Source organism: Eutrema salsugineum, unplaced genomic scaffold (genome assembly GCF_000478725.1).
Source record: "Eutrema salsugineum unplaced genomic scaffold, Eutsalg1_0 scaffold_1, whole genome shotgun sequence".
Taxonomy (NCBI): Eukaryota; Viridiplantae; Streptophyta; class Magnoliopsida; order Brassicales; family Brassicaceae; genus Eutrema; species Eutrema salsugineum.
In genome coordinates this window covers 10,021,252-10,047,085 of record NW_006256909.1, presented here as the reverse complement: position 1 = coordinate 10,047,085, position 25,834 = coordinate 10,021,252, and the positions used below count along the sequence as shown (strand labels likewise).

Here is a 25,834-nt window from a genome sequence, read left to right as displayed (position 1 = left end):
AGAAGTCTTCCTCTTCCTCTGCGATTCTCTTGCTAAATCTTGCCATTTACTGAATTTAGATTTTTTTTTTCTCTCTCCATGTTTTAAATTAGTAAAAGCACGAGTAACTTGGGATGTACGGAACCATGTTATTGGGATGAAATTGACCATCTTTGATCAATGATGAAGCTTTTGTTTTTCGTTAATTGGATTGTTGTTGACCGTTTTCCGGAAAGAGCATAACAATGTGGCCTTTTAATTCATTAGTTGAGGTTGATCTGCATCAAGATATTACGGATGTCTATATTGCCTTGTGGTTGAGTCTTGCATCAAGAAGAAAACGTAGGCTGGTTCTGGAGGTAAGGCACAACGTATCTCACAGCGTCATCTTGCGCCATTTGGTTGTGCTCTCCAGGGACACTGACAAACTTCACTTTTCCAGCATCATCCAAGGTTTTCAGACCAATCCAGTCCTCTGTATAGAGCTTTGTCTGGAGAAAGAATATAATATATAATTTGTTAGAACACAAGTGGTTGATGAAATTGAGGATGATTTAAGGGTCACCTGTTGAGGAGACAAAAGAGGTGTGGAAGCTCCATCTGGGTAATATCCGAACCAACAACTTTCTTTAGGAATCACTACTTTATCACCCTGGAACTGTTTTTATTAGGAAATGAAGAAAAACAAAATTAATGAGCTAATCCAACATTAATGGTGTTAAAGATTTGGTTGAAATCTCAAGGATGCACACCATGACGAGGACCAAGTTCTGCAAACTGGTGAATCGGTCTTTAAACGTGGAGTTCCTCTCGTTAGCTCTCTCGTTGTTGAGCATTGGCAGGTACTTGGAGTGTTCCAGGTACTCTGACATTTCCTGAGAACCCAACATATAACAAGGCTTTTTTTTAGATTGAAGTATATATTCATGTAAGAGGAAATGATTGAGGATGAAAGAAAAGGGTTTTAAGTTTACGGTAGGGATTTTTATATAACCACTTGGAGCAATATGATCCTGCAGAGTCATTAGAGGTATTAATCATGGTTTTAACGTTTTGGATCTTGATTAGTGAAAAAGAAGAAGAAAGAAAGAAAAGGTATACTTGAACGTAGTCGCTGTAGGTCTCTGTTATCAGCAGCTGGCAAGCTAGAGACTTTAAACAGAGAAGCCCGTTGTTGTTTGTTGTTATTGTGATTAAGAATGTGATTAAGATACAGAGAAAAAAAAAGAGAAGAGGAAGAGAGAACTCACAGAACAGTACTCAGGGATGTCGGAGATGCCAGCGTGAGGACCTCCTAAAGATATATAGTTGAAGACAGGAGGAGCATTGTCGCAGAACTCGATTAAGCCTCTTGCTACTAAGTTTCCTTGAGACTGTCCGACGATGTTGTAACCTTGACTCAGCTCTTTCATCTGTTTTACTTTCTCACAAGCTACACTCGCTTGTTGCGTAAGCGGCATGGACACTGAATCTTCTTCTCCATTTCCTATTTCTCTACAAGATGACACATAATAGAGAGAGAGACAGCCATAAAAACCCTTTTGCTAGATTGTGATGAATCAAGAAGAAGGAATTAGACTTTAGTTGAGTGAGAGTACAAGCAAGATCCAGGGGAGCCTGAGAGATTGCTAAGGAGCTGTGTGAAGCTGCTCACTGTTGCATAGGAGCATTGTTCTTGAACCCCTGTTTCAATCAATGTCCATTAGTGTTGTTAACCCATCAGTGCTTAAAAAAGGAAAGAGGAGAAGGAAGAACATTGATCGTTAATTACCGTGAAAGAGAATGAATGGAACCGAGATTGCAACCGGAATGAAGAAGAAGATGGACAAAGTCACAAGTAGAGCAGATCGCTTGAAACTCTTCTCCATGGAAGAAGAACTCAGTGAAATAATTTACCTTTAATTTTGGAAGAAGCCGAACAAGTAATAATGATGACAATAAGTAGTGTACGTTTGATATACAGCAGATATTTTTGGAACATAATTTATTACTTGGTGGTTGGTGTATGGCCGGATCTTTAAATTATTGGATGAAATAAAATTCAAAGAACCGCTATCGTGTGGTTGGTGCTTGTTCTCTTATTGACTTGGAAATTTAGATCATAGTTTTTTTTTTTAACAAAATTTGCTGTTATTCAAAAAGTATACTCCATTCATTTCAAAATATAAATCGTTCTCATTCAAAATTCAAATACTTGATATTTTTTCCATTTTTATCCATACTCTTTTAGTTTTTTATTAGTGTGAACATATTCTATAGTGTATTAATGAAGAGTAACAGAAGACTGAATTGTTTTCTTAATATGTATAAAAAAATTTAAAAACAATTTCTATTTTGAATTGGAGGTAGTAATAATTTTGAAACTTTATTTTAATTTTTTTAAGAAAAAAATCTACACATTTTTTAAAAATATGACAAAAAGGATATATATTTATGATTTTGGTTTATAAGAATTAAAATCGGAAGTAAACTCCAATATGATATGATTTTCGCAATGTTTGAATTATAAAATCAAGATTTTACCCAACATTTTAGAAATTTATTGAAAACCTTTTCAAGTCTTTCAACATTTAAGGATTTGAAAATTCTATTTTTTCTTGAATAATGAATAGCATCTATAAATTTATTTTTAAAATCATTATTTTTGAATAACACTAAACAATAAAATATTCTAAACATAATTGGTTAATATCAAAATAAATAACACACGATTTTTAGTCAATAATTTCAAATTTCAAAGTATTAGTTTGATAGTCACATGTTTGAAGAATTTACAAACTTGTATGCATCAAGCCTTCAAGTAAGGCACAACGTATTTCTCAACGTCCTCGTCCGTTATACTGAGGTGGTCCCCTGAGACGCTCACAAACTTTACTTTTCCGACATCATCCAATGCTTTCAGACCGATCCAGTCTTCTCTATATAGTTTTGTCTGAACATAAAGGTTTTTTAAAAAACAATTCTTCAATGAAGAAATGAAACAGAGAGAGAGAGAGATGAGAGAAATATTCACCTGTTGAGTTGACAAAAAAGACTCGAATCCTTCATCTGTATAATATCCGAACCAAGCAGTTTCTTTAGGGATCAGTGTTGTGTCGTTCTGGAACTGGTTATGAATTAAGAAGACGAAACACACAACAATGAGCTTAAAAAACCAGATTTTTTAATCTCTGAATTGAAGGAAAGGGGACAGTAAATAAGTACCATGACAAGAACCAAGTTGTGTAAGCTGGCGAAACGGTCTTTGAAAGTGGAGTTTCTTTCGTCAGGTCTCTCGTTGTTAAGCTTTGGCAGATACTTAGAGTGTTTCAAATACTTAGTCATTTCCTGAGAAAAACCAATGCCATTGAGTTTTGAAAACCCAAATCTACTTTAAATTAACTTGATTTCATCGGTTAACTAAATAACTTACACCAGGGATCTTGACATAATTACTAGGAGCAATATGATCCTGCACATTCGTTAAATTTATCAAATCATGATTTTAAAAGACTTTTGATCTTGAATAAAGAGATATAGAGAATAGAGTGTTACTTGAACAAAGTCGTTATAGACCTCTAACTTCATCATAGCTTCTCCTATATCGCAGATTGGACCAAACTTCACACAACAAACAAAACAAACATGATTAATGACACATTGTTGTTAACTACAGTGATCAAGATTAACCAAAGAAACAGTAAAAAAGCTTTACAGAACACTTGGGGATTGCGGCGATGCCAGCATGAGGTCCTCCTAAGGAGACATAGTTGATGACAGGAGGAGCATTGTCGCAGAACTCGATTAGGCCTCTAGCCACTAAGTTTCCTTGAGACTGTGCAACAATGTTGTAACCCTGACTAAGTTCTTTCATCTTCTTCACTTTCTCACACGCTAAACTCGCTTGGTCTATCAGTGGCATTAACCATGAGTCTATTTCCCCGTTTCCTATTTCTCTACAAATTAATATCACAACGATCATAAGAAAAAGATATGAAAACACAAAGTTCAAATAAGTTAGTTAGTGGTTGAGATTACAAGCAAAAGCCAGGAGAGCCGGAGAGATTGCTTAGGAGTTGCGTGAAGTTACTAACTCCACCAGAACATTTATCTCCAATTCCTGTTTTTTTTTATTTTTATTTTTTAAATATTAATTTAATTCATTATCAGTTTAAAAAAAATGATAAACAGATGAGGAAAAGAAGAAGGATCGTCAATTACCATGAAACAATATGAAAGGAATAGAGTTTGTAACCGAAACGATAGAGAATAACACGGTGGCCACCGTTAAGAGCAGAACAGATCGCTGGAAAATTCTCATCATGGATGATTGAGAATTTGAGACTATATATCTATCTATCTATTTTGATTCGTCGGAATATTCTTCTTTTCTCTCTCTCTGTCTTCTACAATATGTGAGATTGCTTTGTTTATAAATGATATTGCTAGTCAAAAAGGGTTGTTAGCGTTTTCTTCCCTAATTGGAATCTGAATTAAATGGGATTTACTTCACTTTAAAACATTAATTGAATAAGAATTTATAAAGAATCCAACTGTTAGAGTTTGCAATATTTGTCTTTTATTCAGTTGGAATTTGTCCACCATAATTATCTAAAATCAATAGATATTTTTGTTCTTTTTATTTTTTTTTAAATTTTTTACTGTGTATATATTTTGGTTTGATTCTTGATCTAAGAGCATGTCCAATAGAGGGATTCTTTAAGAATCTCAATAAATTATTTTAATAATAAATTTAAGATTTAATTAAAATAAATGAAAAAATGCTCGGAAGTTTTGTTCAAGAGGAGAGAGAGTTTTACAAAAATCAGCCATCCCTTCACGCCACATCAATTAAGCGGCGTCCCTAAAACCTCTTATACAAGGGACGATTTCTGTTAAAAGCTCATTTCTTTTTTTTTTTAATTTCAAAACACCTCAAAATCTGTGTCAAGAATCTCTATTGGACATGCTCTAAAGTCTAGACGATCAATATTTAAATAAGAATTCAATTTTTCTATTGAAAAAGCAAGATTCATCCCAAAGTTTTTATAATTTTAATATAGTCGATTTATATAGAAATTTAATTAAATAGCAAACAATTTATGAAAGATATGGAGAAATCTTTAGCCTTTTAACTGCAAAAGGGTGGTCTGAATTTGATAAAATCTGGAATATGTTTTATACATTCCTAAAATGAGAAGAATATACTAAACAAATATTTCCGACAGAAGAAGCGCAGCAATAAGGAGACAAAACCAAACATCACTTACTCCCTCCATGGCTACATTGTTTTACACTCTGCAAGCTCTCTGATGACTGGTTTGGTTACTTGCTTCAGGAGTAAACCGACGCTGGTTGGTTACTCAGGGAGTCTCCTCTCTGGTAAGTCTTACCGGTTTGTTTTGTAGATACACAATCTCTCTGTCTGCTGCATTTATTAGTTTCCGCTCTGATTCTTCTTCATCTGACACTGAAGATGCCTCTGAGTTTGATTCCTCATCATCTACATTTGGAGAATATAAGAAGTCAATTCATGATTTTTTAAAGTAGTGTTATTCATAAAACATCTCTTAATTAGGATCTTACCAGAGAATTCAAGGCGTTCGGGAAGAGCACTAACAGCTGTAAGCTGAATGCTTTCTGGTAGAAGACAATTACAGAACGAACCTGAAACTCAAAAACCAACTGAGTAAAGGACACGATTTGTTTGTTGAAATGAGCTGTGGCATAACAAGGGAAAGGGTTATATCTTTTACCTACACGGGCCAGGCGATTAATCCATCCTGGAATAGGCTTTCCGGTAAGCTGCAAGCATACTTCTTCGGTGAAATGGTTACAGTTCTTGGCAATCAAATGGTAAGTGTCACCATGGTATTTTCTTGAAAGCTTCTCCATGTATGAGCGGAAATCTGAACGGGACATGCTGGTACTTCCCAACAAAACCGACCGTCTAAAGACGAACCCTGGACAGCTCTTAGGCTCCACCTCATATACCCCACTCGTTGGATACTCATGAGCTCCATAGCAATATTCGAAACCATGAGCTACATTGAAGTTGAGAAACTGTGTTAAAAGAGAGCAATAAATAACAAGTTGCTCAGGCTTGGGCAGATATTATATAACATATCAGGTTAAATCTGAGTTATAAAGGATCAGGGAAGGTTTCCGTTAAAACTCCTAGGGACTTGTCTTGGTCCTACAATCTCAGTTAAGTCTATATCCAAATCATTAAATCACGACTTGCCAAGAACATTAAGACAGCTAAATTTTGTTGTTCATCTTCAAAACCCTAACCATTCAACTTTATAAGCATACTTATGTAGGCACTGTTCTATGGATTTGTAGGATGTACAGACTCATAAAAAGGGTTTCTTTAATGTCAATTAAGTTACAGAACACAGCAGAATCAATAAAGACCAAGAGAATAAACATACCCTCGATTCCAGAATGGAAAATTCCGATACCAAACCAATAGAGGTAATTGTTCACAGGCGTTAGATCATACACGTTGAGGTAAACCGGCGAAAGCCCGGCTTCTCCACTGTTCTCTTCCCTCTCCTCACTTGAGCATGAGCTTGAGCTTAAAGTAGGCACCCACATTTTACACACAAAGCAACCAATCCACAGATACCCAGTTCAAAGTCAAGATCCAATCATTCCCTTCTTCCTAAACCTCTGCAAAACACAATAAAAATGATGATGATATTCATATAACACAAAAAGAAGAAGAAAAGCACAGTAACAATCAAATGTTCCATAACCTAGATGAAAATCATTGGAATTGAAGCATTCGAACATAAACAATCGAAAAGAAAACTTCTTTGGTAGCCAATGAGAATAGATCGAAAGATGCCAAGATTATGAACCTTTCAAATCATTCCGTAGTTGATAATTTGGTAGAGCAATTAAAACCTAAACCTAGAAAACAAATCTATCGAATAAAAGAACTGACAATAGAGAAATCAAAGCCTGTTCTTTACAGAGAAATCTAACGCATATCGCTCGAATTCCAAATCGGGAAAACCCACGAACAGAATTTGAGATTGGGCACGTGTGTCTTCCTCTGGAATTCATATAAAGAAATCGAGCGCGATAGAGAGATGACGAAGAAGGAAGAAAAAGATAAGAGAGCTTACGTGCGAGTCGGAGAATTCAGAAGAGAGAGAGAGAAGAAGGGATTGGGAGAAATACTGAGAAAAATGATGACTTTGATCGAGAAAAAGTTATATTATACACAAAAAGCCTTTTTTTTGTTTGAAGATTTCCTCTCCTTTTTTTTCCTCTAAAATTTAAGGAGTAGACATAAAAACCTAGATTTGACCCAAAGTGAAATTTAAAGGAAAACTCGATATACCATATATGATAATGAAATATGAATATGATATATGTTTAAGTTGGAAAATTATATATTTAACAATTTTAGTTTAATTTTCTTTCTCTTGTTAGTTTTATCTTAGCTTTAAATATTTATCCTATATATAATACTTTCTATGTTTCATTAATTTTGAATACATCTCATACAATTCAAGTATACAAATCTGCTTATATTTAATCAATCTATCTTTAAATAGATAATATTAAAATGCAAATATGGTTAGGCTAAAATGCATAGATAACTAGCTTTTTTGGTGTAAGAGTAAATTGGGAATTCTGTTTAAAAGATTATATTAAAAATATAAAATATTCTTCTTTTTAAAACATAAAAAATCCAAAATAATATTATTTTTTTTGTAAAATAGCTGAGTAACTTTTATATTGGAGCCTCTAAGATGTTCCATACCAAAAGAAGACAATGAATCAACTTCTGGTTTAGGAACTAGAGAGATTTAAGCTAAATATCTAATAATCTATGAGTTGTATTATATAGGCAGCCAAAAAAATGGAACGAGTGAAGTTGGTGATGGTCCATTTATAGCCAAAAGTTCCAACATTATACGCACCTCCTACCTACATGCATGCATAAAGTGTTCATATAGATCATTCAAAAATTATATCACGCATGGGAAATAATAGAAACTCATTTTCAGTCAATATAATGAATTTTTATTGCTGATATTCTCTCCATGAGACTTGAAAATTGTATTAAAAAAAACAAGCAAACAAATAAAAGAATTAATAAATTTCCTCCAATGTGCAACAAAAGAAGCATTACAGCAAGCTGACCCCACAGACAAAGAAAAAAAAAACATCTAAACAACAGTCAATTGTGGATAACCAAACGGAGATAACGGTGATAAAAGCGGCATGCTCAGAAACTCCGTCAAGTCCCAGTCATCAATCGCCGTCAAACTTGACGTCGTTTTCTCAACGGCGTCACTCTCCTCCGTCTTAGGCACTTTCTCAGCCACCGTCACATCTTCCTCCTCCTCTCCGTCTCGCTTCCGTTTATTCTGGCCAACGTCATCGCGTGGATTCCACATCTCAACCTCAAGCGGGAAATTGACAATCGCCTTTGACCCTCGGAGTGTAAACGCCGCTTTATCGTAAGCCCTAGCGGCTTCGATCGCCGTGTCAAACGTCCCGAGCCAAACCCTAGTTCCTCGACGGTTCGGATCTCTTATCTCCGCCGCGAATTTCCCCCACGGCCTCATCCTCACTCCTCTGTAATGCCTCTTCCCTTCCGCGGCTTCCGGTCCGGGAAGCTGTTCCGGTTGAGTATTTCCGGTTGCGAATTGGATCCACTCGGTTCTGTTCGGCGGTGCGATCTTCAACGGCGGTTTCCGGTTCGATTGCGCAATTGAACCGGAAACGGCGCGTGGATTCGATTGGAAGGTGAAGGAATCGCTCGATGCTAGTGGAATTTCAGCTTTCACCTCCTCGGTGAACTTGGGCGTCACGAGATCGATTATCTCCGGTTTAGTCTCGAAATCAGGAAAATCGAAACCGGTTTGATCAAATGAACCGAAGATTGAAAAATCGGAGCTTGATTCTGGAGCTACCGGTTCGTTCATCCATCGATTGGTGGTGAGAGTAGGCACCGGAGAAAGTTCGTCGAGAAGATACTTCTTGATGAAGAAAAGAGCTGATGCTTCGCTAGGCGTGGCCATTTTCGAGGTCGAATTTTTTGTAAAATTTGGAGAAAACAGAGAATCGAAGGAGGAAGATGATTAATTGAGAAGGAAAGGTTTTGATTTGACAGTGGAGAAGAGAGTGGGAATGTATATATATAGGAAAGAGTCAAGTCAATGAGAGACTCTTTCAAGGCAACATCCTTTCGTATTTTAAAATTCAAATTTAAATAATCAGATGCAGTAGGGTGTATCTACTTGTGTGTACTATCGACTTCACACCGTTCGATTAGATTATAAATACCTCAGTCAACGGTAAGATCGTATGCTTCATCGATGGCAGCTGATGTAAAAATTAACAAATAATTAAAAATTAACCACTCCTTCTTAGGCTGCGCGATCTAATTCTAATTTAAGGTTCTTTACATGTATTATATTGTTTGTTTTTTTCGTTGATTAGGCAAGAATTGATAGATTCATGCAATCATGCTCGATAAAAGCTAATCAAAAGATTAGTGCTCCTAATTTTAAAAAGAATTGTTAGTTTTAACGTTTGATTAATTTACGACTAGTTGTAAGAATTTGGTTCACATGCATGCATTTACAATATCATAAGTTATCGACCGTGTCAGCTCAATTTTTTTGGATAATCTTGTTTCAAAGACAATTAAAGCACGTTTTATTAAGGTTTCGGTAATAACTGATGGAAGAAATAAAAACTGGGGTTAACTTTTACGTCAGAAATGTATTTTGGGAATTTTTAACTATTTAAGACTAGATTCTCCATGTCGACGATGTTTTTTATATAGTCCTGAGTCTTGACTCTTGAACATCAGGTAGACAAAGACCGATAAATTCTCATCTTGCCACCCAGAAAGATAAGCTTTAGGAACCAATAATTTTAAGTTAAGAAAATAAATAAAATGAGAAAATTAAAGTTAAGCAAATAATTATTACATCCTGTCATATTGGGATATCTCTTACAACTATTTTTGTTATTAAATAATATACCAAACAGTTCTCTCATTTCAATAACCCAACACTAAGGTCTAAGGTTATTTCTTGCTATCGTATCGTTTCAAATTAAATGTTTGTATGAGATGGAGGAGAAAATAACAATGGTAGTATCTTTTTCGTATTTCACATTTGCATTCATAATTGTTTAAATTATGTAACTATGATTATTTTATAGTATTTCTCTTAATTTATCCGAGTAAATAATTGATTTTTTTTTGTTAAAAGGCATCCAAGTAAACAAAATTGATATATTGATATTGGACGTCCACTATATACTTGCGATCTATTCTCCTAAATTTCCACATTATAATTCGGTATCTTAATTTATTATTAACCGTTAAATCAATAAAATCACTTGCTAAATTTTATACCCAATTAAACTTTTACGGTACCACATTGTTATTTGCTAATAGCAACCTGACCAATTGAAATTGCTATACCAAATGAAGTCTATTATTTATTTCAAAGTAAGGTTACTTACTTTAACCTTATAAAAACACTCATAAACAAACGCAAAACAAATGTAAGTGCCTTTGACATTGACATTGCCTTTGCTGCGTTGTAATACTTAATTAAACTTGTAATCTTGTACAATTATTCAATAACAAACCATGTGACATTGCCTTTGCTGCGTTGGAACGTGATTTCTTCCTTTTACGTTTGCATACGAATGCGCTTACTTCATCACTTCTCTTTCGGTTATATTCATCACAGTTCACAAATACTTCGAAGTTGATTCTTTGACTTGTCTGTATGTTTCTGTTTGTATAATATGATTATGTAATTGGTTCTAAAAAAATGATCTTACTATATTCTTTATAACATGAATGCAAGATTACATAATCATAATATAGAAACGCCTAAATACAGACAATGCAATATCAATTGTCACTACAAAAAAACACAAGATTACCAACGAATTTTTACAACGATTTTTTTCGTTGCAACTTTACGACGAATTTACAACGAATTCGTCGTTAATTCGTTGTAAAATGATTCGTTGTAAATTTACGACGAATTTACGACGAATATGGTATTCGTTGTAAAATCGTTGTAAATTTACAACGAATTTACAACGAATCTTAATTTTATTTAATTAAAAAATAAACGTTGTTAATTCATTGTAAATTTTTTTTTATTCAAAAATTAATAATCATTGTAAAATCGTTGTAAATTTACAACGAATATTTTTTTATTAAAATAAAATTAATATTCGTTGTACATTCGTTTTAAATTTACAATAATTTTACAACAAATTCTTTTTTAAATAAAAAACATTTAAAAAAATTATTGCAAGTTTTCTATTATTAAAAAATCTTTTCTCCTAACTACTATTATTTATAAGTTCTAAAATCTTATTATTTTATGTTTACATTATATAAATTTTATGTTGATTTATTAAATTTTCATATAAAAAATGTATGTATAATTTATTACAGTATGATCATATATAATTTATTCAAAGTTAACAAAGAATTACCGACGATTCGATGTAAATTCATTGTAAAAATTTATTTTATTTTATTTTTTAAATTAACAACGACATTACAACGATTCATCCTAAAATCGATGTAAATTCGTCGTTAATCAAAATTACAAAAGTCACACATCGGTAGTTTGGCAAAATTTCTTACAATATATATATAACAAACTCAACACTATTATATAACAAGTTCAACAATCTATCTTCACCGCTGGAGTCATTATCACCACCGCCGGAGCCATCACCGCCGCCGGAGCCACCACCGCCGCCGGAGGAACCACCACCGTCGGAGGAGCCACCACCGCCGGAGGAGCCACCACCGCCGGAGGAGCCACCACCACCGCCGGAGCCACCACCACCGCCGGAGGAACCACCACCGCCGGAGGAGCCACCACCGCCGGAGCCACCACCGCCGGAGCCACCATCGCCGGAAATATAATAAAAATCGTTGTAAATTCGATGTAAAAATAATAATTAAAAATAAATAAAATATTAAAAATCGTTGTAAATTCGTTGTAAAAATTTTAAAAATTAAAAATAAAAAATATTAAAAATCGTCGTAAAGTCGTCGTAAATTAGCGACGAATATAAATCGTCGCTAATTTACAACGAATTTACGACGAAATTGGATTTACGACGATCGATTAACGACGATTTGATTTTCGTCGTAAAATCGATGCAAACACTCATTTACAACGAATTTACAACGAATATGGTCGTTGTAAATGAGGTGTTTTCTTGTAGTGTGTTAACAAAAAAACAATAATTACACACGATGCTTCATTCTTAACAAGTCTTATATATTCACTAACATACTAGTCAATACTTTTCTTTTTCATAGTTTTCAGTCTCGTATAATTTTCCTTTTTAATGGAATTCTAAAATACTCGTCGAAACTCTAAATCTAATGATAATCGATTACATCCGTTTTCTTTTCAACTTGTGCTTATGTGTTGAAAATCAAGGCAATGACCGAGTTACCTGTAACCAAGTTTAAAATGAACAACTAGAGGGCCACCATTTCTTTTAAAATAGGTTTGTGTATTTAGTTTTGTTGTTTGACAAGTCTATATTACTAAAACAATAATGTCACAAAAAATGTTGAATGATTTAACTACCTTTTATTAGGGATTATGTAGATTTATTGAATCAATGGTTTTATTGGAAGAAAATGAAAAAAAAAATTATAATTTAGAATTTATGTACTATTGATTTTCGTTGATCACTATTTTTCACGTAGTGAAATAAAGGCTACAATTTATTAATATCCTTAAGTTTCTATGAATCTAAACATGGTATTGGATTGCATCTATCTTTCCACTTGGTTTGGATTTGTTATCAACAAAATTTTGTGGATCCAAGTCCAGATATATTATGTTCGGTAAACAAAACGATAAGGGCCCTGTTTGTTTGCTCATTGGTCATTTACATCTAGATGATCTATTTAAATGATTCATTTGGATGAGTCATCTCAGTGATGCACATAACAAATGAACAAACAAACATTTAAATGAGAAATTGACAAATGAGCAATGAAAATGAGATTTTACGTTTTTGTTGAGAAAATGATATTTTATGTTTTAACGGAAAATAAGATTTTATGTTTTCTACAAAAAAATAAAATTTTATGTTTTTTGACGGAAAACAAAATTTTACGTTTTTTGACGGAAAAACGAAGTTTTACGCTTTTTGACAGAGAAAAAACGAAAGTTTATGTTTTTGACAAAAAACATGATTTTACGTTTTGACGGGAAAACAAAATTCGTTTTTGAAGGGAAATCAAAATTATACGTTTTAACGGGAAAACGAGATTTTACGTTTTTAACGGGAAAACGAAGTTTTATGTTTTTTTTACGGGAAAACGAGATTTTACATTTTTTTACCAGAAAACGAGATTTTACGTTTTTAACGAGAAAACAAGATTTAACGTTTTTAACGGGAAAACGAGATTTTATGTTTTTAACGGGAACACGAAAAATTTACGTTTTTAATGGGAAAACGAAATTTTACGTTTTTAACGGGAAAACAAGATTTTATGTTTTTTTACAGAAAAACGAGATTTTATGTTTTTAACGGAAAAACGAGATTTTAAGTTTTTAAAGGAAAAACAATATTTTACGTTTTTGACGGGAAAACGAGATTTTACGCTTTTGACGGAAAGCGAGATTTTACGTTTTTAACGTTAAAACGAGATTTTACGTTTTTAACGGAATAACGAGATTTTATGTTTTTAACGAAAAATGAGATTTTACGTTTTTTGACGGAAAAACGAAATTTTACGTTTTTGATGGAGAAACGAGATTTTACGTTTTTTGACAGGAAAACAAAATTTTAAGTTTTTGACGAGAAAACGAGATTTTATGTTATTTTACAGTAAAACGAGATTTTATGTTTTTTATGGGAAAACGAGATTTTATGTTTTTTGACGAGAAAACGAAATTTTATGTTTTTGACGGGAATACAAGATTTTTCGTTTTTTTACGGTAAAACGAAATTGTATGTTTTTTACGGGAAAACAAGATTTTACGTTTTTGATGAAAAAATGAGATTTTACATGTTTTATCGAGAAAATGCAATTCTTTTGACTGAATCATGTTCATCCAAATGCTTCAAATTGAATCAGTTGGATGAGTTTCAAATTTTTTCATAAATTTATAAGTCATCCAAATGATCCAACTAGATGTATCATCTAGAATCAATTTAAGTAATTAAACAAACATCATTTGATTGATTCATCTGGATGATCCATCCAAATGAGCAAACAAACAGGCCCAAGATGATAAAGCTCTAAAATCCTATAGATTAAGAACCACACTATCAAAATGATATTCAAATCTCATAGAAACATTTCTAGAATAGCAATCACTGCGAAACGAATGGAAAATCAGTTAGTTTCAAATTTGGACTATCCTTTTCGAAGAAAGAAAGAGGCACCAAGTCGGATATCACCATGGAATTATGAAATAAGATCTTCTTGACCAAAAAAATAAATAAAAATATGTTATCAGCGCAAGCATATAACCGCACAATGACATCGATGTTCCTGCGAATCTAGTGAAGGCCAGAAACTTTGTTTGTTTTTTTGGCCGACATGGCATGATATACCATGTTCATTTTGTTTAGTACTTACTCATAAAGAATAGATGATTCGTTTAGTTCATGTAGCTAGTCTTTATAATTAACCAAGATATTAAACAAACATGCAAGTTGAAAATTCTATTATCAATGAATTATATATTTTCACGGAACTGTTGAATACTAGTAGTTAAATAAGTAAACTATAAATAAGAATCCAAAAAGTTTATTCTAGAATTTAGTTATGTTTGAATTATTATTCTTCTCGAGTTCCATTCAATAGAAGCTCTTCAAAAACCCAAACTCTTTTAATCAAATCTATTTTTTCTCGCTCTTAGTTATTCTTTTGAACACTATTTTTTGTTTACTTTGGATTTTTTTATTGTATACGATGGTATCCAAATATGTTTTTAAAGCAAAGACTTCCAACTTGTAGAAAAAAGTCGACGTTTAACCACTATTTTTTCGAGGTTAAAAGCCGAGGTTTATTTATTCGAAAAATTGTTTGGAAACGGGTATGTGCATGTATCTTGTCTCTTTCAAAACTTATGATTGAACACGTGCACTTATGAACATTTAACCACTCTTATATTATATAAAGTACGACTTCAAACTGAACGACAAATAAATTGTCAAGTTTAACAAAAAAATCATGCCACTGTTCTTTTTAGTCCTTTTTCTTTAGTTTACATCTATATATGTTTTCATTACAGATTAATTATGATTTTAGAAAAACATGTATCAGAACATAAAGAGCATAAAATGAATTCTTATACTTCGTTAAAATAAACATGAGAACTGTCTTCTTCTTTTGTTCTTAATCTATCAACATAAGAAAACAAGTTTTCAATTTGGAAGAAATAACCTCTTCGTCTACCCTTTGTGGAATTGTATTTCTCATACTGCGGCACCTTTGTATTGTTTTATTGGGATTATTTCTCTACATTCTCACACAAAAGAGTGTGTGAAAAACATTATATATAGAAAAAATTGGAAGATTGTTGGCTTGTGTTGCCCATATTTTATTTTATTTGTCATCATTTTTATTAACTCAAAATTGCAGTCTCTTAACATTAAAACAAAACAAAAACTCAAAATTGCAGTGGGGACGCACGTGCGGGTTGTTTGCACGTGCAGATGTTTCTTGTCTAATTGTAGAAACTTTGTTTGAATATTATACGGTCAAAAGTCTTACACGACCGATTTGGTCAATATCAAAGCTGACGTGTCATGTGCATCCCTAACCTAACCACGAAGTAACGAGAGACTCAAAAAATAAAAAATGTACATATGTAGGTTAACTTATCACAATCTCTATACTTTTTAATGTAGTCCCATATTTGATTTTGTCGACAATGTAGTTCCATATTTGTTTTTGATGTAGTCCCATATTTATAAACTATAGTTTTGGTTGATCACCAAAATGTTATATGAATGGATAAAACAAAAAACAAGTTGTATTAAATTTTCAGGGACGCCTTTTTACCAACAAATTTAGAGAGACTAAAAAACGAAAGCTCAGGAACATCTTGGCTGTATAAAATGAAATGGAACTATAAGAATATTTAAGTATTTAACTGATATGTTATGGCGACGTCACAATCTTAACAATACGTCACATCACCAATGTTAGTTGATGATGATGTGCATTTTATGGATAGTTGGGTACTGATTACGATTTAATCTTTATGCTTATGCTTGAATGACATTGGTCATTACCAGTTGGGTATATATATTATTTATCTTATTTAAAAATAATAATGGCCCCTTATGATACCGATGTTTCTTTTCAAATAAACACTCCAATTAGCTAACCGAAGAATGTGTTAAGATTTCCAGTTAGATTTTCCAATAACGGAATAAAAGCTTTCTGTGATTTTAAACAATTTTTTTTGTTTTTTAAACAAATTGGTATAATGCAATTGAGTATATAATTAAAAATATTATCTTACCCACTTTAATTAGAATTAGACTTGTTTGTGAATTTAGAGAGAGTATTTTTTCTTGTCTTGTACAAGAGAGAAGTATAAACAATCTTTCTAACAGAGAGAAATACTTAGAGCTTCTCCAATCGAACTCCATCCCACCAAATATAGCGTTCTTCCTTCTTCCTTTCTTTTCCAATGGAATTCCAAATACAACTCCAAATTTTGATTTTTAGAGTTTTGTGAATAGTGCAACTCCAAATTTGATGTTGAACTATTCACAAAACTCTAAAAATTATAATAATATTTTATTATTACTTTTAGTATAATATCAATACATTATTTATTAATTAATTAAATTTAATAACTAGAATTAATATACCAAATTATATTTTTATCTTATCATTTATAGTAATATAATTTTTAAGTATAATTAATATGAAATTTAATTGTAATTAATATAAATACATAAAATATTTAAATTAATACACAATATCATTAAGATTAAATAAAGTTCAATTAAAAACACTAAAAACATAAAATTTGGTGTTGTGATTACCGAATGCTATGATATAAATAATTAGTTGTTAATATATTATATGAATAATTAGTATTTATCAAAACATTAAAAGATAAAAAGAATTTTAAATTTAATAATATAAAAATAAATATATTTTTTTAGTATGAGATTTAGTGTTGTGGTTGGAGATAAAAAAAATAGTATTCACTGAAACACCAAATTTGCCACTATTCCTGAATAGTGGTTGGAGATGGTCTTATAGTCTAGACTAGACTGTGTAGTGGTATAAAATCAACTAATAGAAGACATTATTTTAGAGCATGTACATCAGTGAACCCCTAAGAAAGGGGTTCACCAGAATATAATAACATTTTTTTTTTGTTTTTAGGTTTTTTTTTTTAATTCGAAAATCGACCAATCAGGATGCTTCATTTTGAGATGATACTGTCTCTTAGATTCGTCGGGATGATACTGTCTCTTTAATATTAAGATTTTTTGTCTCAAAAACTGTGCCATGAACCCCTCTTGATCCCCTGATGACATGCTCTTACTCGCGCGTGTGGAGTCTAACTTTCTTCCCTTTCTCGTATAAACAATCTTTTAAATTATGATATAATCCCAGATACTGATTTGTGTTGCAATTGGAACGTGTCTTATTCATCTTATTTGTGTAAAATGTCTTCTACCAGAATTTTGGGTAATTAAATTCTTGTCAATCTCCATCTGTTATATTTTGTTTGTTTACTTTGTTTTAGAGGATAATTGTATGATAAGTTTACATTACATATGTTTTACTTTTAGAGTTTGTTTTTACAAATTTGGTGATTAACTGGATCTGTATATGGAAATTAAGAGACCGGCCAAAATAGCACAGAGTATGAGGCTAGAAGTGTAGAAATCCAAAGAGAAATAAGAGGGTTGAGCATAGGCCATGTACATCAAAGGTTTTTATCAAATTTGGGCACAGAAACATAGGTGTTTTTAATTAAAATAAATGAAATAAATCTGATTTTCTGTGAACCCGTCTCTTGGAGAAGAGTTTAACGAATCCGTCTCTTACGCCATGTGTCAAAAAGCTATTGGGCAGAATTTTTTTGTTTGACACTCTCTTCTTCCACATTTTTTTCTGGTTCTTCGTTGCTGGAGAGTTTCTGGGTTTTTGATTTAGTGGAGTTGATTGATATTGAATGACTTATTCAGTTTTGGGCAGCTCAATTTCAGGGCCAGCTAGTTATTTATGAAGGATTCTCCAATTTTTTTATCGAATTGGTGAATTTTGAAGACAATTATCAAATTTTGACATTTGAGATTCTGAGTTTTTTTTTATTTGGTGCAGCTGATTTATTTTGAAAAAATATTTTTGGATGTTCTCTCTTCAAGTTTGGGGAGTTCAATTCGTACTAGGTAACAGTTTCCAGAATCTTCAATTTGGTGGTTTTTTTTTCATTCTCAAATTTTTGTTTTTATTCTCAATTGATCGGTGTATTGTTTGATCAAAACTTATAAATTATGTAACGATGTAAAAAAATAATTATTTTTTATTCAACATGAATCTCATTAGAAGTTCACCAATTGATCATAAAATGAACATAGATTCTTCCTTCCTCCTAAACTCAAAAAATAATAATATTAAATTTTGGGGAACCTATTTAAAAGTTCACTGATGTATCTGCTCTTATTATTAACACTAGTGGTCAGAGTGCGACTAGAAAGTGAAAAATGAGATGCGTAAGGCTTCAAAAAACCCGGTTTTGTTAACAGAAAGTGATTTTGGCATATATTTGAATTTGCTGGCGGTAAACCGCGGTTCAAGTTGGAAAGAAAGAAAAAAAGAAAAAAAAACACTGAACGACAAAAGGCAAAGACAAGTTGAGAGACGAGACCAATCACACAACATTGCGTGCTTCCGTAGATTGCGTGACATCATCCTTGACGGCTACTTCATTTTTTTGTGTCTTCATGTGGATAATCCGCACGTGTTTTAATTCACGAACCTTCACAGCAATGAGAAAAATCCATTACTTTCATATTTTCAACCTTTTTAATCACCCCACTATACACTAAAATAACATTTTACGAGAATAGTATTATCCACAGGTTCATGAACCTTTTGTCTCAATCTATTCTCTATATAAAAATATCAAACCTCCTTAACCTTCAATTCCACTGCAAATTTCAATATTCCAACAGAACCAAAAAAAAAACCATTAACAAACCAAAAAAAAAAACATTTTCAAGATTCTTAAAAATTAGTTTTTTTTTTCTCTCAACTATGGCGGCGGAATCTGATTACGCTTTTCTTGAGTCGATAAGGCGACACTTACTAGGAGAATCGGAGGCGCGACTCAGTGAGTCAGTGGCGAGTTCTCTTACGACCGGTCACGGTTTAAAACCGGTTTACGGAAGAAACCAGAGCTTCAGCAAGTTGTACCCTTGCTTCACCGAGAGCTGGGGAGATTTGCCGTTGAAAGAAAACGATTCAGAGGATATGTTAGTCTACGGAATCCTCAACGACGCTTTTCACGGCGGTTGGGAACCGTCTTCTTCGTCTTCCGACGAAGATCGGAGCTCTTTTCCGGCGGTTAAAACAGAGAGTTTCACGGAGGTGGATTCTGTCCCGGCGAAGAAGACGAGTGTCACGAGTTCGGTTCCGGCGGCGGCGAAGGGAAAGCATTACAGAGGAGTGAGACAGAGACCGTGGGGGAAATTCGCGGCGGAGATTAGGGATCCGGCGAAGAATGGAGCTAGGGTTTGGTTAGGGACGTTCGGGACGGCGGAGGACGCGGCGTTGGCTTACGACAGAGCCGCCTTCAGGATGCGTGGTTCCCGCGCTTTGTTGAATTTTCCGTTGAGGGTTAACTCAGGAGAACCCGACCCGGTTCGGATCAAGTCCAAGAGAGGTTCTTGTTCGGAAAACGGAGCTCCGAAGCGGAGGAGAACGGTGGCTTCTGTAAACGCCGCCGGTCAAGGAACGGATATGGGATTGAATGTCAAGTGTGTGTGAGGTAGTTGAAGTGACACGCGGCGATCATTTGTTGGTTTTATTGTTTTGAATTTTCTTTGTTGAATCATTTTTTTCCCAAAAAGGGAGAAAAGAAACCGCATAGTGGGAAAGGAAAATGTTAACAAAACACGAAAAAAATTCATTTATTCAATATTTAACTCTCCAATCATTACAACTATGAACTATGTATTAGTGGATCAAATTTTTTTTTTGAAAGGAACCAATATTGCATTTGAAGAAATAAAAATCATTCCCATTACAATTGGGATCAATTTTCTTTAGGAACACTGTCTATAGTGTAATGACATTTGCGAATACTTGAGAAAGAGAGAGGGCATTCTTTTTTTTTTCTTTCTGAATTTGTAATATTCAATAATATACTTTTGTGGAGAAGTAAGTGCACACAAAAGTCCAAAACACAATTCTTGTTGACTTCCTGAAATAAATAAGCATTATGGTTTAGTAATGAATAAGCAAAAAAACGTCACCACAGTTGTAAATAGTTCGTCCCTTTATTTTAAATTTTATCTGTGGTAGCGTATTGATAATGTAAAGACTCCCCCCTTTCAGATTTGTTACAGACGTCTTTATGAATAATATAAAACCCAATTAATGAAGAGGTAGACACAATCACAGAACTAGTTAATTACTAAATCAAGCACAAACTGCATAAAACATACGACCAAACACGAGAATCTAATGGAAGCTAACCGCCAAAATAGTTTTATTTGATCAAAAAAGTGTAACCATATCAATAATTATATTTAATTAATAGCAGAAGTCCCTATTGAACATATTAGTTAATTTTAAATAAAAGTTGGAATTGGGCAAGGTGGTTCAAAGAGCAATTTCAGCATTAGTTATTGCTATGAGATTTTGGGTCTCTTGAATTTGGGATTGTAATGAAGAGATAATCCCAACACAAACATAGATGGGATCTTCGATTCTGCACTTTCAAAATAGAGTGAATCTGCTGCTTCTGATCTTTCGTGTTGTGGGAGTTGCTGCACAAAAACATTTCTTTCATTAACAAACAATATTACTATTCATTTCAGAGTGAAAAAAGTACACGATACAAAATGTGTTATATGATATCAATTTACTTAAAACATCAACTTAAATTTATTTATAACATTCTCACGATATTAAAATAAATATAATTCAAAGCCAAAGCTCTTTTTCCCATTTTTTTTCTTTCACAATCCTCTTTTAAAATGATCCAAAGTCTTTCATAGAGATTTCAGTTTGTTTATTTATTCTTTCTAACTTATCATAGTTTTTTCTTTTTCTACATTTAAGTTTTAAAAGGTTATAAAATAAGAGATAATATTTTCACATAGAACAGAATCACTTTAAGAACCCAAAAAATGAAAATATTAAGAAAACGTCAGGGAAATGCATTCTCTAAACCATGATCATCAACTAAATTAATTCACAATGTAGAGAAAAGCAGACTCCAAAGATATAAAATCTGTGTGGGTCATTAAGTCATAAACTCAGAAACAAGACTTGGAAGCTTTGCATCTTTAAGAAGAGCCTCAGGTTCTCTTAGAGATGGCTATCACATTGAAGTTGAGAGAACCCGGATTCTTCTCAATCATCTTCTTTATTACTTTCGCTGCGTCCTGCAAGTTTAATGTCACCCAAGATGTACATCAAAACAAATGCAAGTGTTTATAAGTTTGTCTAAAAGAAAACCATTGTATATTCACCAGATTCTTCCAACAATTTCAGGTAAATCTAAGGGTTTATAGTACCTGCAACAGGGTAGCTGGAGAGGAAGCACCGTGTGAAATCGGTCCAGCCTTTCTTCCATCAAGTTCATAGAGCTCCCCTGCATCATATGACATTGAAAGGAGCAGTGCCATAATTTTAGTATCAATTTGGAAGCGAGTTTGATTTCAGTATTCTCTCATTTTGGTGGTTGATGTGAGAGTTTATTACCATCTACACAAGCTAAACAGATGAAATGCTCTTCCGCGTTGTCTGAAGCCTGAAGATGGGTAAAAGTAAAAAAAAAAAAAACCAATGTAACATCTAGAAACCATGTTAACATATCCATATACAATATAGGAGGTGGGAAGTTACCGGTGTATCACCAGCTGAAACAGCGACAGAATGAGCATCTTCTATTTGCCTGTCGTTCTCAAGAAACCTCGCACGCTATCAGAATTTCCATAGAAAAAACATTAGACGTGAAGGCAAACACTCAAAAAGTGTAATGAAAGATCAAATCTACAGGAAATAGATAAGATAGAGAAACCTCCATAGGAGTCATATTGGCAGTGGATTTAAAGAAGTTGTCCAAGAACGATCCTTCGGCTGAAAAAGCAAGGAGAAAGTGGTGATAATCGTCAGGTATTTTATCTTTGGATCTAAGGAGAAACACAGAGGTTTGAGCAACTCACAGAGCTTGATTTCTGAGGTTATATTCCCAACAGCATGAAGAAGCCCAATGGTTCCACAAGCATTACCCACAGTTTGTTTCATGAAGTAAACTTTATCACTATGCACCTATAATTCATCCACACGGAACATAAAAATGAGACTAGATTACAGAAACAAAGGTTCCTTTTTGATGGAGAACAACAAATCAGATGTTGATCAGAAGAAACTCACCTTCTCCTTGATTTCCTTGTCTTGCTCGATTCTCTCTTCTTCACTCTACAGACCCAAAAAAACATGGAGGGTTTCAAATTTTCAATCAATACAATCACAAATTTTCCAGAGCTGTAAAAGAATTTCAACTGATAATTACGAAGACGAAAGAGACCTTTTTGGTGATGGGGTAAAGGAAGAGAACAGCAAGGACAGGCTTTGGAACCATCTCAAGAAGCTCGTCGTCTAAGCCAAACACATCACTGCACTCCGCTTCATCTGGGGCAAGACCAAGTCCCCAAAGAAACTGTACACACAAAAACGAAAATCAAATCACTGAATTGACCTAGAATCTTCCCAAATTTCGAAACGTTTTTTTTTTCAAGCAGTGATCGGAGAACGAATACTTTTGTGGAACCAGAAGGGAAAGTTGAAAAATTGGAGAGACTGGAGACAATACCTGATTCATAACATCTGGGTTAGCTTCAAGTGGAAGCCATCTCTTAGCTGAAGAACTCTCGTTCACGGTCGCCATCTTCGGAATATCTCTCGTCTTTCAATCTATTTCCCTCTCTCGATCGATCGGATTTTGCAGAAGAAATCAATTTGTTGCTTCGGCTCCGAGAACGAAGCTCTCGTATCATCATATATTAAGCGGTGCAACGGGCCTGGCCCAATAAAGATATTTGTTTGACTAAAAAAAGTCCATTAAACCTTAGGCGCCGACTTTTCTTTATGGTATAAAACTCCATAAAAGCTAGGGTTTTATATCGCAGCTTCTTCTTCTTCCTCTTCTCTTCTCTCACACACTTTGTTAGACGTCGAAACAACGCTGTCTAAATCACATCATCGATTCTGATTCTTATATATATATTTTTTTTTCTTTTCTTCATGGATTTGTCTTAGGCAATAAGGGTTTTATCATCCTCAAAACCAAAATCCTCAAAAACACTCTCGGGACTAGTTGGTTCTTTCGATTCAATCAGACCGGTTGAATGGCGTCTGTGAACCCGTTCGATCTGTTGGACGATGACGCCGAGGATCTCAACCAGCTCGTGGCTAAGCCATTGAAGGTTGAGAAAGCCGCTCCGGTTCAGTCTGCTAAGTTTCCGACTAAACCGGCTCCTCCTTCTCAAGCTGGTGAGGCTTTTATCTTTGATTCCCTCAAGTTTTATAATTGAGACTTAGTTGGATTTGTTTGCTTACTGTTTTGGTGGAGTTAATAAAGTCAAACTTCGTTGAAGCAATCCAAATGATATGGTAGATACTAAAAACAAAAGATTTTTTTTTTCTAGTTTGGACAATAAGGTGCTTACATTTATTGTTCAGTTTTGCTTGACTTCGTTTGGTAGTTTTCTACTTTGTCTATATATGTACATGTTTACATCGTTGCATATATAGTTTATTTGATGAGATATTACATTTTTTCTTTGATTTGAGTAGTAAAGGAGGGCAAGAACGCTCCTCGCGGTGGTGATGTAAGACGTGGTGGTTCAAATCGTGGGAGAGGTAGTGGATACAACAGGGAATCCAGAAACAATGATGCTCCTCCTGCAAACGGAAACGGATATGGTGGAGGATACGGACGCTCGGAAGATGGAGATGGAGCGAGACGTGGTGGGCCTGCTGGTGGACGCTTTGGCCGTGGGGGTCGCCGTGGAGGCTTCAGCAATGGAGATTCCGGTGACTTTGAACACCCACGCAGGAACCGACATAGTGGAACAGGTCAAGGGTAAGCAAGCTAGCTTCTTTATTGCTGTTCTTGTATTGTTTGATTTTTTGTGCAGTTTGTAATTGTAAACTTGTTGTTGAGTAGAAATGAGTTTAAACGTGATGGAGCTGGTCGTGGCAATTGGGGAACCACTGAGGATGAAATTACTCCGTAAGCATTCTAGTATTTCTTAAAGAGGCGTTCCATTGTATCTACGTCTTTTTTTTTGTTTTGTTGGTGTCTTCAAGTCTGTTTGTTTTATGTAAAATGAACTCTTGTTGCTGCAATCACTAGGGTGACTGAAGAATCCACAACAGTGGTGGAGAAGAATTTGGCTGTTGAGAAGCTAGGTGGTGAAGATGAAGCAAACAAAGATACACCTGTTAAAGAGAAAGCAGAGGAAGAGCCCGAGGACAAGGTACTGTATCATCTTTAGATTCTTGGCTTAATAAGCTAATGTCTTGTCATCTAATGGTGTAAATTGATATTTGTAGAGTATGACTCTCGAAGAGTATGAGAAGGTTTTGGAGGAGAAGAGACAAGCCCTACAGGCGACCAAGGTTGAGGAGAGGAAGGTTGACACAAAGGCATTTGAGACCATGCAACAGATCTCAAGCAAAAAGAGCAATAACGATGATGTCTTTATCAAACTGGTAAGATATCTGAAGTCTTCAGTATTTCGTTTCAGTCTCGGTAATCTTGTATTATCATCGAGTGTGTATTGAATCTTGAAATGGTGTTATCAGGGAACAGAGAAGGACAAGCGCACAACCGAGAAAGAAGAGAAGACCAAGAAGGTAACTAGTTTACCACATGGTTTTCCCCATTTAAGTAACGACTAAAGAGAGTGCATTTTCTTGTTAATTCTTTCTCATGCTTATACGTTTCTGTGCAATTTTTATGTGATTTTTGTAGTCATTGAGCATAAATGAGTTCCTCAAACCAGCGGATGGAGAGAGAACCTACTGGAGAGGTGGTTACCGCAGTGAAAGAGTACGCAGTGAAAGAGAAGGTCGTGGAGATCAAGGCCCAAGAGGAGGTCGTGGAGATCACGGCCCAAGAGGAGGTCGTGGAGATCACGGCCCAAGAGGAGGAGCTGTAGGAGTTGGAAGAGGAAAGCCGAGGCACGAAGAGGCTGCTGCACCAGCAATTGGAGACACCGCACTGTTCCCTACTTTGGGCAAGTAAGGCTCTCCGGTTGGTTCTTCCGCATCCGTCTTAGACTCTTTTCTTCTTTTGTAATCTCTCTCTCTCAGTTCGGATTTTTTTCTTTTATTCTATTGTTATTGTTACTCTCTCCCTTGAGAGAGCTCGAGGCTTTTTTTCTTCTACGTATTCAAGTTTAAGAGTTTTTTAATAGTTGAAATGAGGCTTCCATTCTCCAAGTTTGCTTGTATTTTTTAAAGTCTAGTTTATACTTTGTTCTACAAACCCTTGGATATGCATTAAACAAGTTTTACTAAGGCAGTTTATTGTTGCAAGTACATTACAAGAATTAAGAAGCTTGTGGACATAAAAGTGAAAAATCTGAAAAA

General features: G+C 34.2%; 6 protein-coding genes across 6 annotated transcripts; 2 read left to right on the top strand and 4 right to left on the bottom strand.

Annotated features, from left to right (window-relative positions):
• Nucleotides 1-169: 169 nt before the first annotated feature.
• Nucleotides 170-1,924, bottom strand: LOC18030002 (palmitoyl-protein thioesterase 3). Its single transcript, XM_006414163.2, has 8 exons — nt 1,751-1,924; nt 1,578-1,662; nt 1,230-1,473; nt 1,081-1,131; nt 954-992; nt 732-854; nt 545-637; nt 170-470 (listed from the first exon to the last, which is right to left on the bottom strand). Exons 1-8 carry the CDS (start codon nt 1,845-1,847, stop codon nt 309-311), a joined length of 894 nt encoding a protein of 297 aa, XP_006414226.1. The 5' UTR covers nt 1,848-1,924; the 3' UTR covers nt 170-308.
• Nucleotides 1,925-2,704: 780 nt separating this feature from the next.
• Nucleotides 2,705-4,282, bottom strand: LOC18030001 (palmitoyl-protein thioesterase 1). The gene is made up of 8 exons (XM_024149280.1): nt 4,180-4,282; nt 3,997-4,078; nt 3,674-3,914; nt 3,514-3,579; nt 3,392-3,430; nt 3,184-3,306; nt 2,993-3,085; nt 2,705-2,911 (listed from the first exon to the last, which is right to left on the bottom strand). The coding sequence occupies exons 1-8, from the start codon at nt 4,280-4,282 to the stop codon at nt 2,768-2,770; spliced, it is 891 nt and encodes a 296-aa protein (XP_024005048.1). The 3' UTR covers nt 2,705-2,767.
• A 798-nt stretch (nt 4,283-5,080) lies between these two features.
• On the bottom strand, nt 5,081-9,086 carry LOC18030000 (ethylene-responsive transcription factor 6). Its single transcript, XM_024148998.1, has 6 exons — nt 8,154-9,086; nt 7,899-7,905; nt 6,393-6,596; nt 5,715-6,002; nt 5,545-5,625; nt 5,081-5,461 (listed from the first exon to the last, which is right to left on the bottom strand). Exons 1-6 carry the CDS (start codon nt 9,003-9,005, stop codon nt 5,322-5,324), a joined length of 1,572 nt encoding a protein of 523 aa, XP_024004766.1. The 5' UTR covers nt 9,006-9,086; the 3' UTR covers nt 5,081-5,321.
• A 10,058-nt stretch (nt 9,087-19,144) lies between these two features.
• Nucleotides 19,145-20,161, top strand: LOC18029998 (ethylene-responsive transcription factor 1A). Its single transcript, XM_006414158.2, has one exon. The coding sequence runs from the start codon at nt 19,259-19,261 to the stop codon at nt 19,988-19,990; it is 732 nt and encodes a 243-aa protein (XP_006414221.1). The 5' UTR covers nt 19,145-19,258; the 3' UTR covers nt 19,991-20,161.
• A 1,165-nt stretch (nt 20,162-21,326) lies between these two features.
• LOC18029997 (ubiquitin carboxyl-terminal hydrolase 3) lies at nt 21,327-23,210 on the bottom strand. The gene is made up of 9 exons (XM_006414157.2): nt 23,049-23,210; nt 22,764-22,895; nt 22,610-22,654; nt 22,399-22,504; nt 22,254-22,312; nt 22,079-22,153; nt 21,935-21,983; nt 21,748-21,824; nt 21,327-21,615 (listed from the first exon to the last, which is right to left on the bottom strand). Exons 1-9 carry the CDS (start codon nt 23,121-23,123, stop codon nt 21,529-21,531), a joined length of 705 nt encoding a protein of 234 aa, XP_006414220.1. The 5' UTR covers nt 23,124-23,210; the 3' UTR covers nt 21,327-21,528.
• Nucleotides 23,211-23,366: 156 nt separating this feature from the next.
• LOC18029994 (RGG repeats nuclear RNA binding protein B) lies at nt 23,367-25,733 on the top strand. Its single transcript, XM_006414156.2, has 7 exons — nt 23,367-23,728; nt 24,032-24,320; nt 24,405-24,470; nt 24,594-24,717; nt 24,794-24,952; nt 25,046-25,096; nt 25,215-25,733. Exons 1-7 carry the CDS (start codon nt 23,584-23,586, stop codon nt 25,485-25,487), a joined length of 1,107 nt encoding a protein of 368 aa, XP_006414219.1. The 5' UTR covers nt 23,367-23,583; the 3' UTR covers nt 25,488-25,733.
• Nucleotides 25,734-25,834: the final 101 nt, after the last annotated feature.

Excerpts from the sequence above, each read along its gene's own strand:
- LOC18029998 (XM_006414158.2), top strand. The coding sequence starts at position 19,259 with ATGGCGGCGGAATCTGATTACGCTTTTCTTGAGTCGATAAGGCGACAC.
- LOC18030001 (XM_024149280.1), bottom strand. The coding sequence starts at position 4,282 with ATGATGAGAATTTTCCAGCGATCTGTTCTGCTCTTAACGGTGGCCACC. Across the intron at positions 4,079-4,179 it reads TCCTTTCATATTGTTTCATG|GAATTGGAGATAAATGTTCT; the intron begins GTAATTGACGAT and ends AAAAAAAAACAG. Across the intron at positions 3,580-3,673 it reads CCGCAATCCCCAAGTGTTCT|TTTGGTCCAATCTGCGATAT; the intron begins GTAAAGCTTTTT and ends TGTTGTGTGAAG.
- LOC18030002 (XM_006414163.2), bottom strand. The coding sequence starts at position 1,847 with ATGGAGAAGAGTTTCAAGCGATCTGCTCTACTTGTGACTTTGTCCATC. Across the intron at positions 1,474-1,577 it reads GGCTCCCCTGGATCTTGCTT|AGAAATAGGAAATGGAGAAG; the intron begins GTACTCTCACTC and ends GTCATCTTGTAG. Across the intron at positions 638-731 it reads AGAACTTGGTCCTCGTCATG|TTCCAGGGTGATAAAGTAGT; the intron begins GTGTGCATCCTT and ends TAATAAAAACAG.
- LOC18029994 (XM_006414156.2), top strand. The coding sequence starts at position 23,584 with ATGGCGTCTGTGAACCCGTTCGATCTGTTGGACGATGACGCCGAGGAT. Across the intron at positions 23,729-24,031 it reads GGCTCCTCCTTCTCAAGCTG|TAAAGGAGGGCAAGAACGCT; the intron begins GTGAGGCTTTTA and ends TGATTTGAGTAG. Across the intron at positions 24,953-25,045 it reads ATGATGTCTTTATCAAACTG|GGAACAGAGAAGGACAAGCG; the intron begins GTAAGATATCTG and ends TGGTGTTATCAG.
- LOC18030000 (XM_024148998.1), bottom strand. The coding sequence starts at position 9,005 with ATGGCCACGCCTAGCGAAGCATCAGCTCTTTTCTTCATCAAGAAGTAT. Across the intron at positions 5,626-5,714 it reads TAATCGCCTGGCCCGTGTAG|GTTCGTTCTGTAATTGTCTT; the intron begins GTAAAAGATATA and ends TTTGAGTTTCAG. Across the intron at positions 5,462-5,544 it reads CGAACGCCTTGAATTCTCTG|ATGATGAGGAATCAAACTCA; the intron begins GTAAGATCCTAA and ends CTCCAAATGTAG.
- LOC18029997 (XM_006414157.2), bottom strand. The coding sequence starts at position 23,123 with ATGGCGACCGTGAACGAGAGTTCTTCAGCTAAGAGATGGCTTCCACTT. Across the intron at positions 22,154-22,253 it reads CCAATATGACTCCTATGGAG|CGTGCGAGGTTTCTTGAGAA; the intron begins GTTTCTCTATCT and ends AAATTCTGATAG. Across the intron at positions 21,825-21,934 it reads CTGTTTAGCTTGTGTAGATG|GGGAGCTCTATGAACTTGAT; the intron begins GTAATAAACTCT and ends CATATGATGCAG.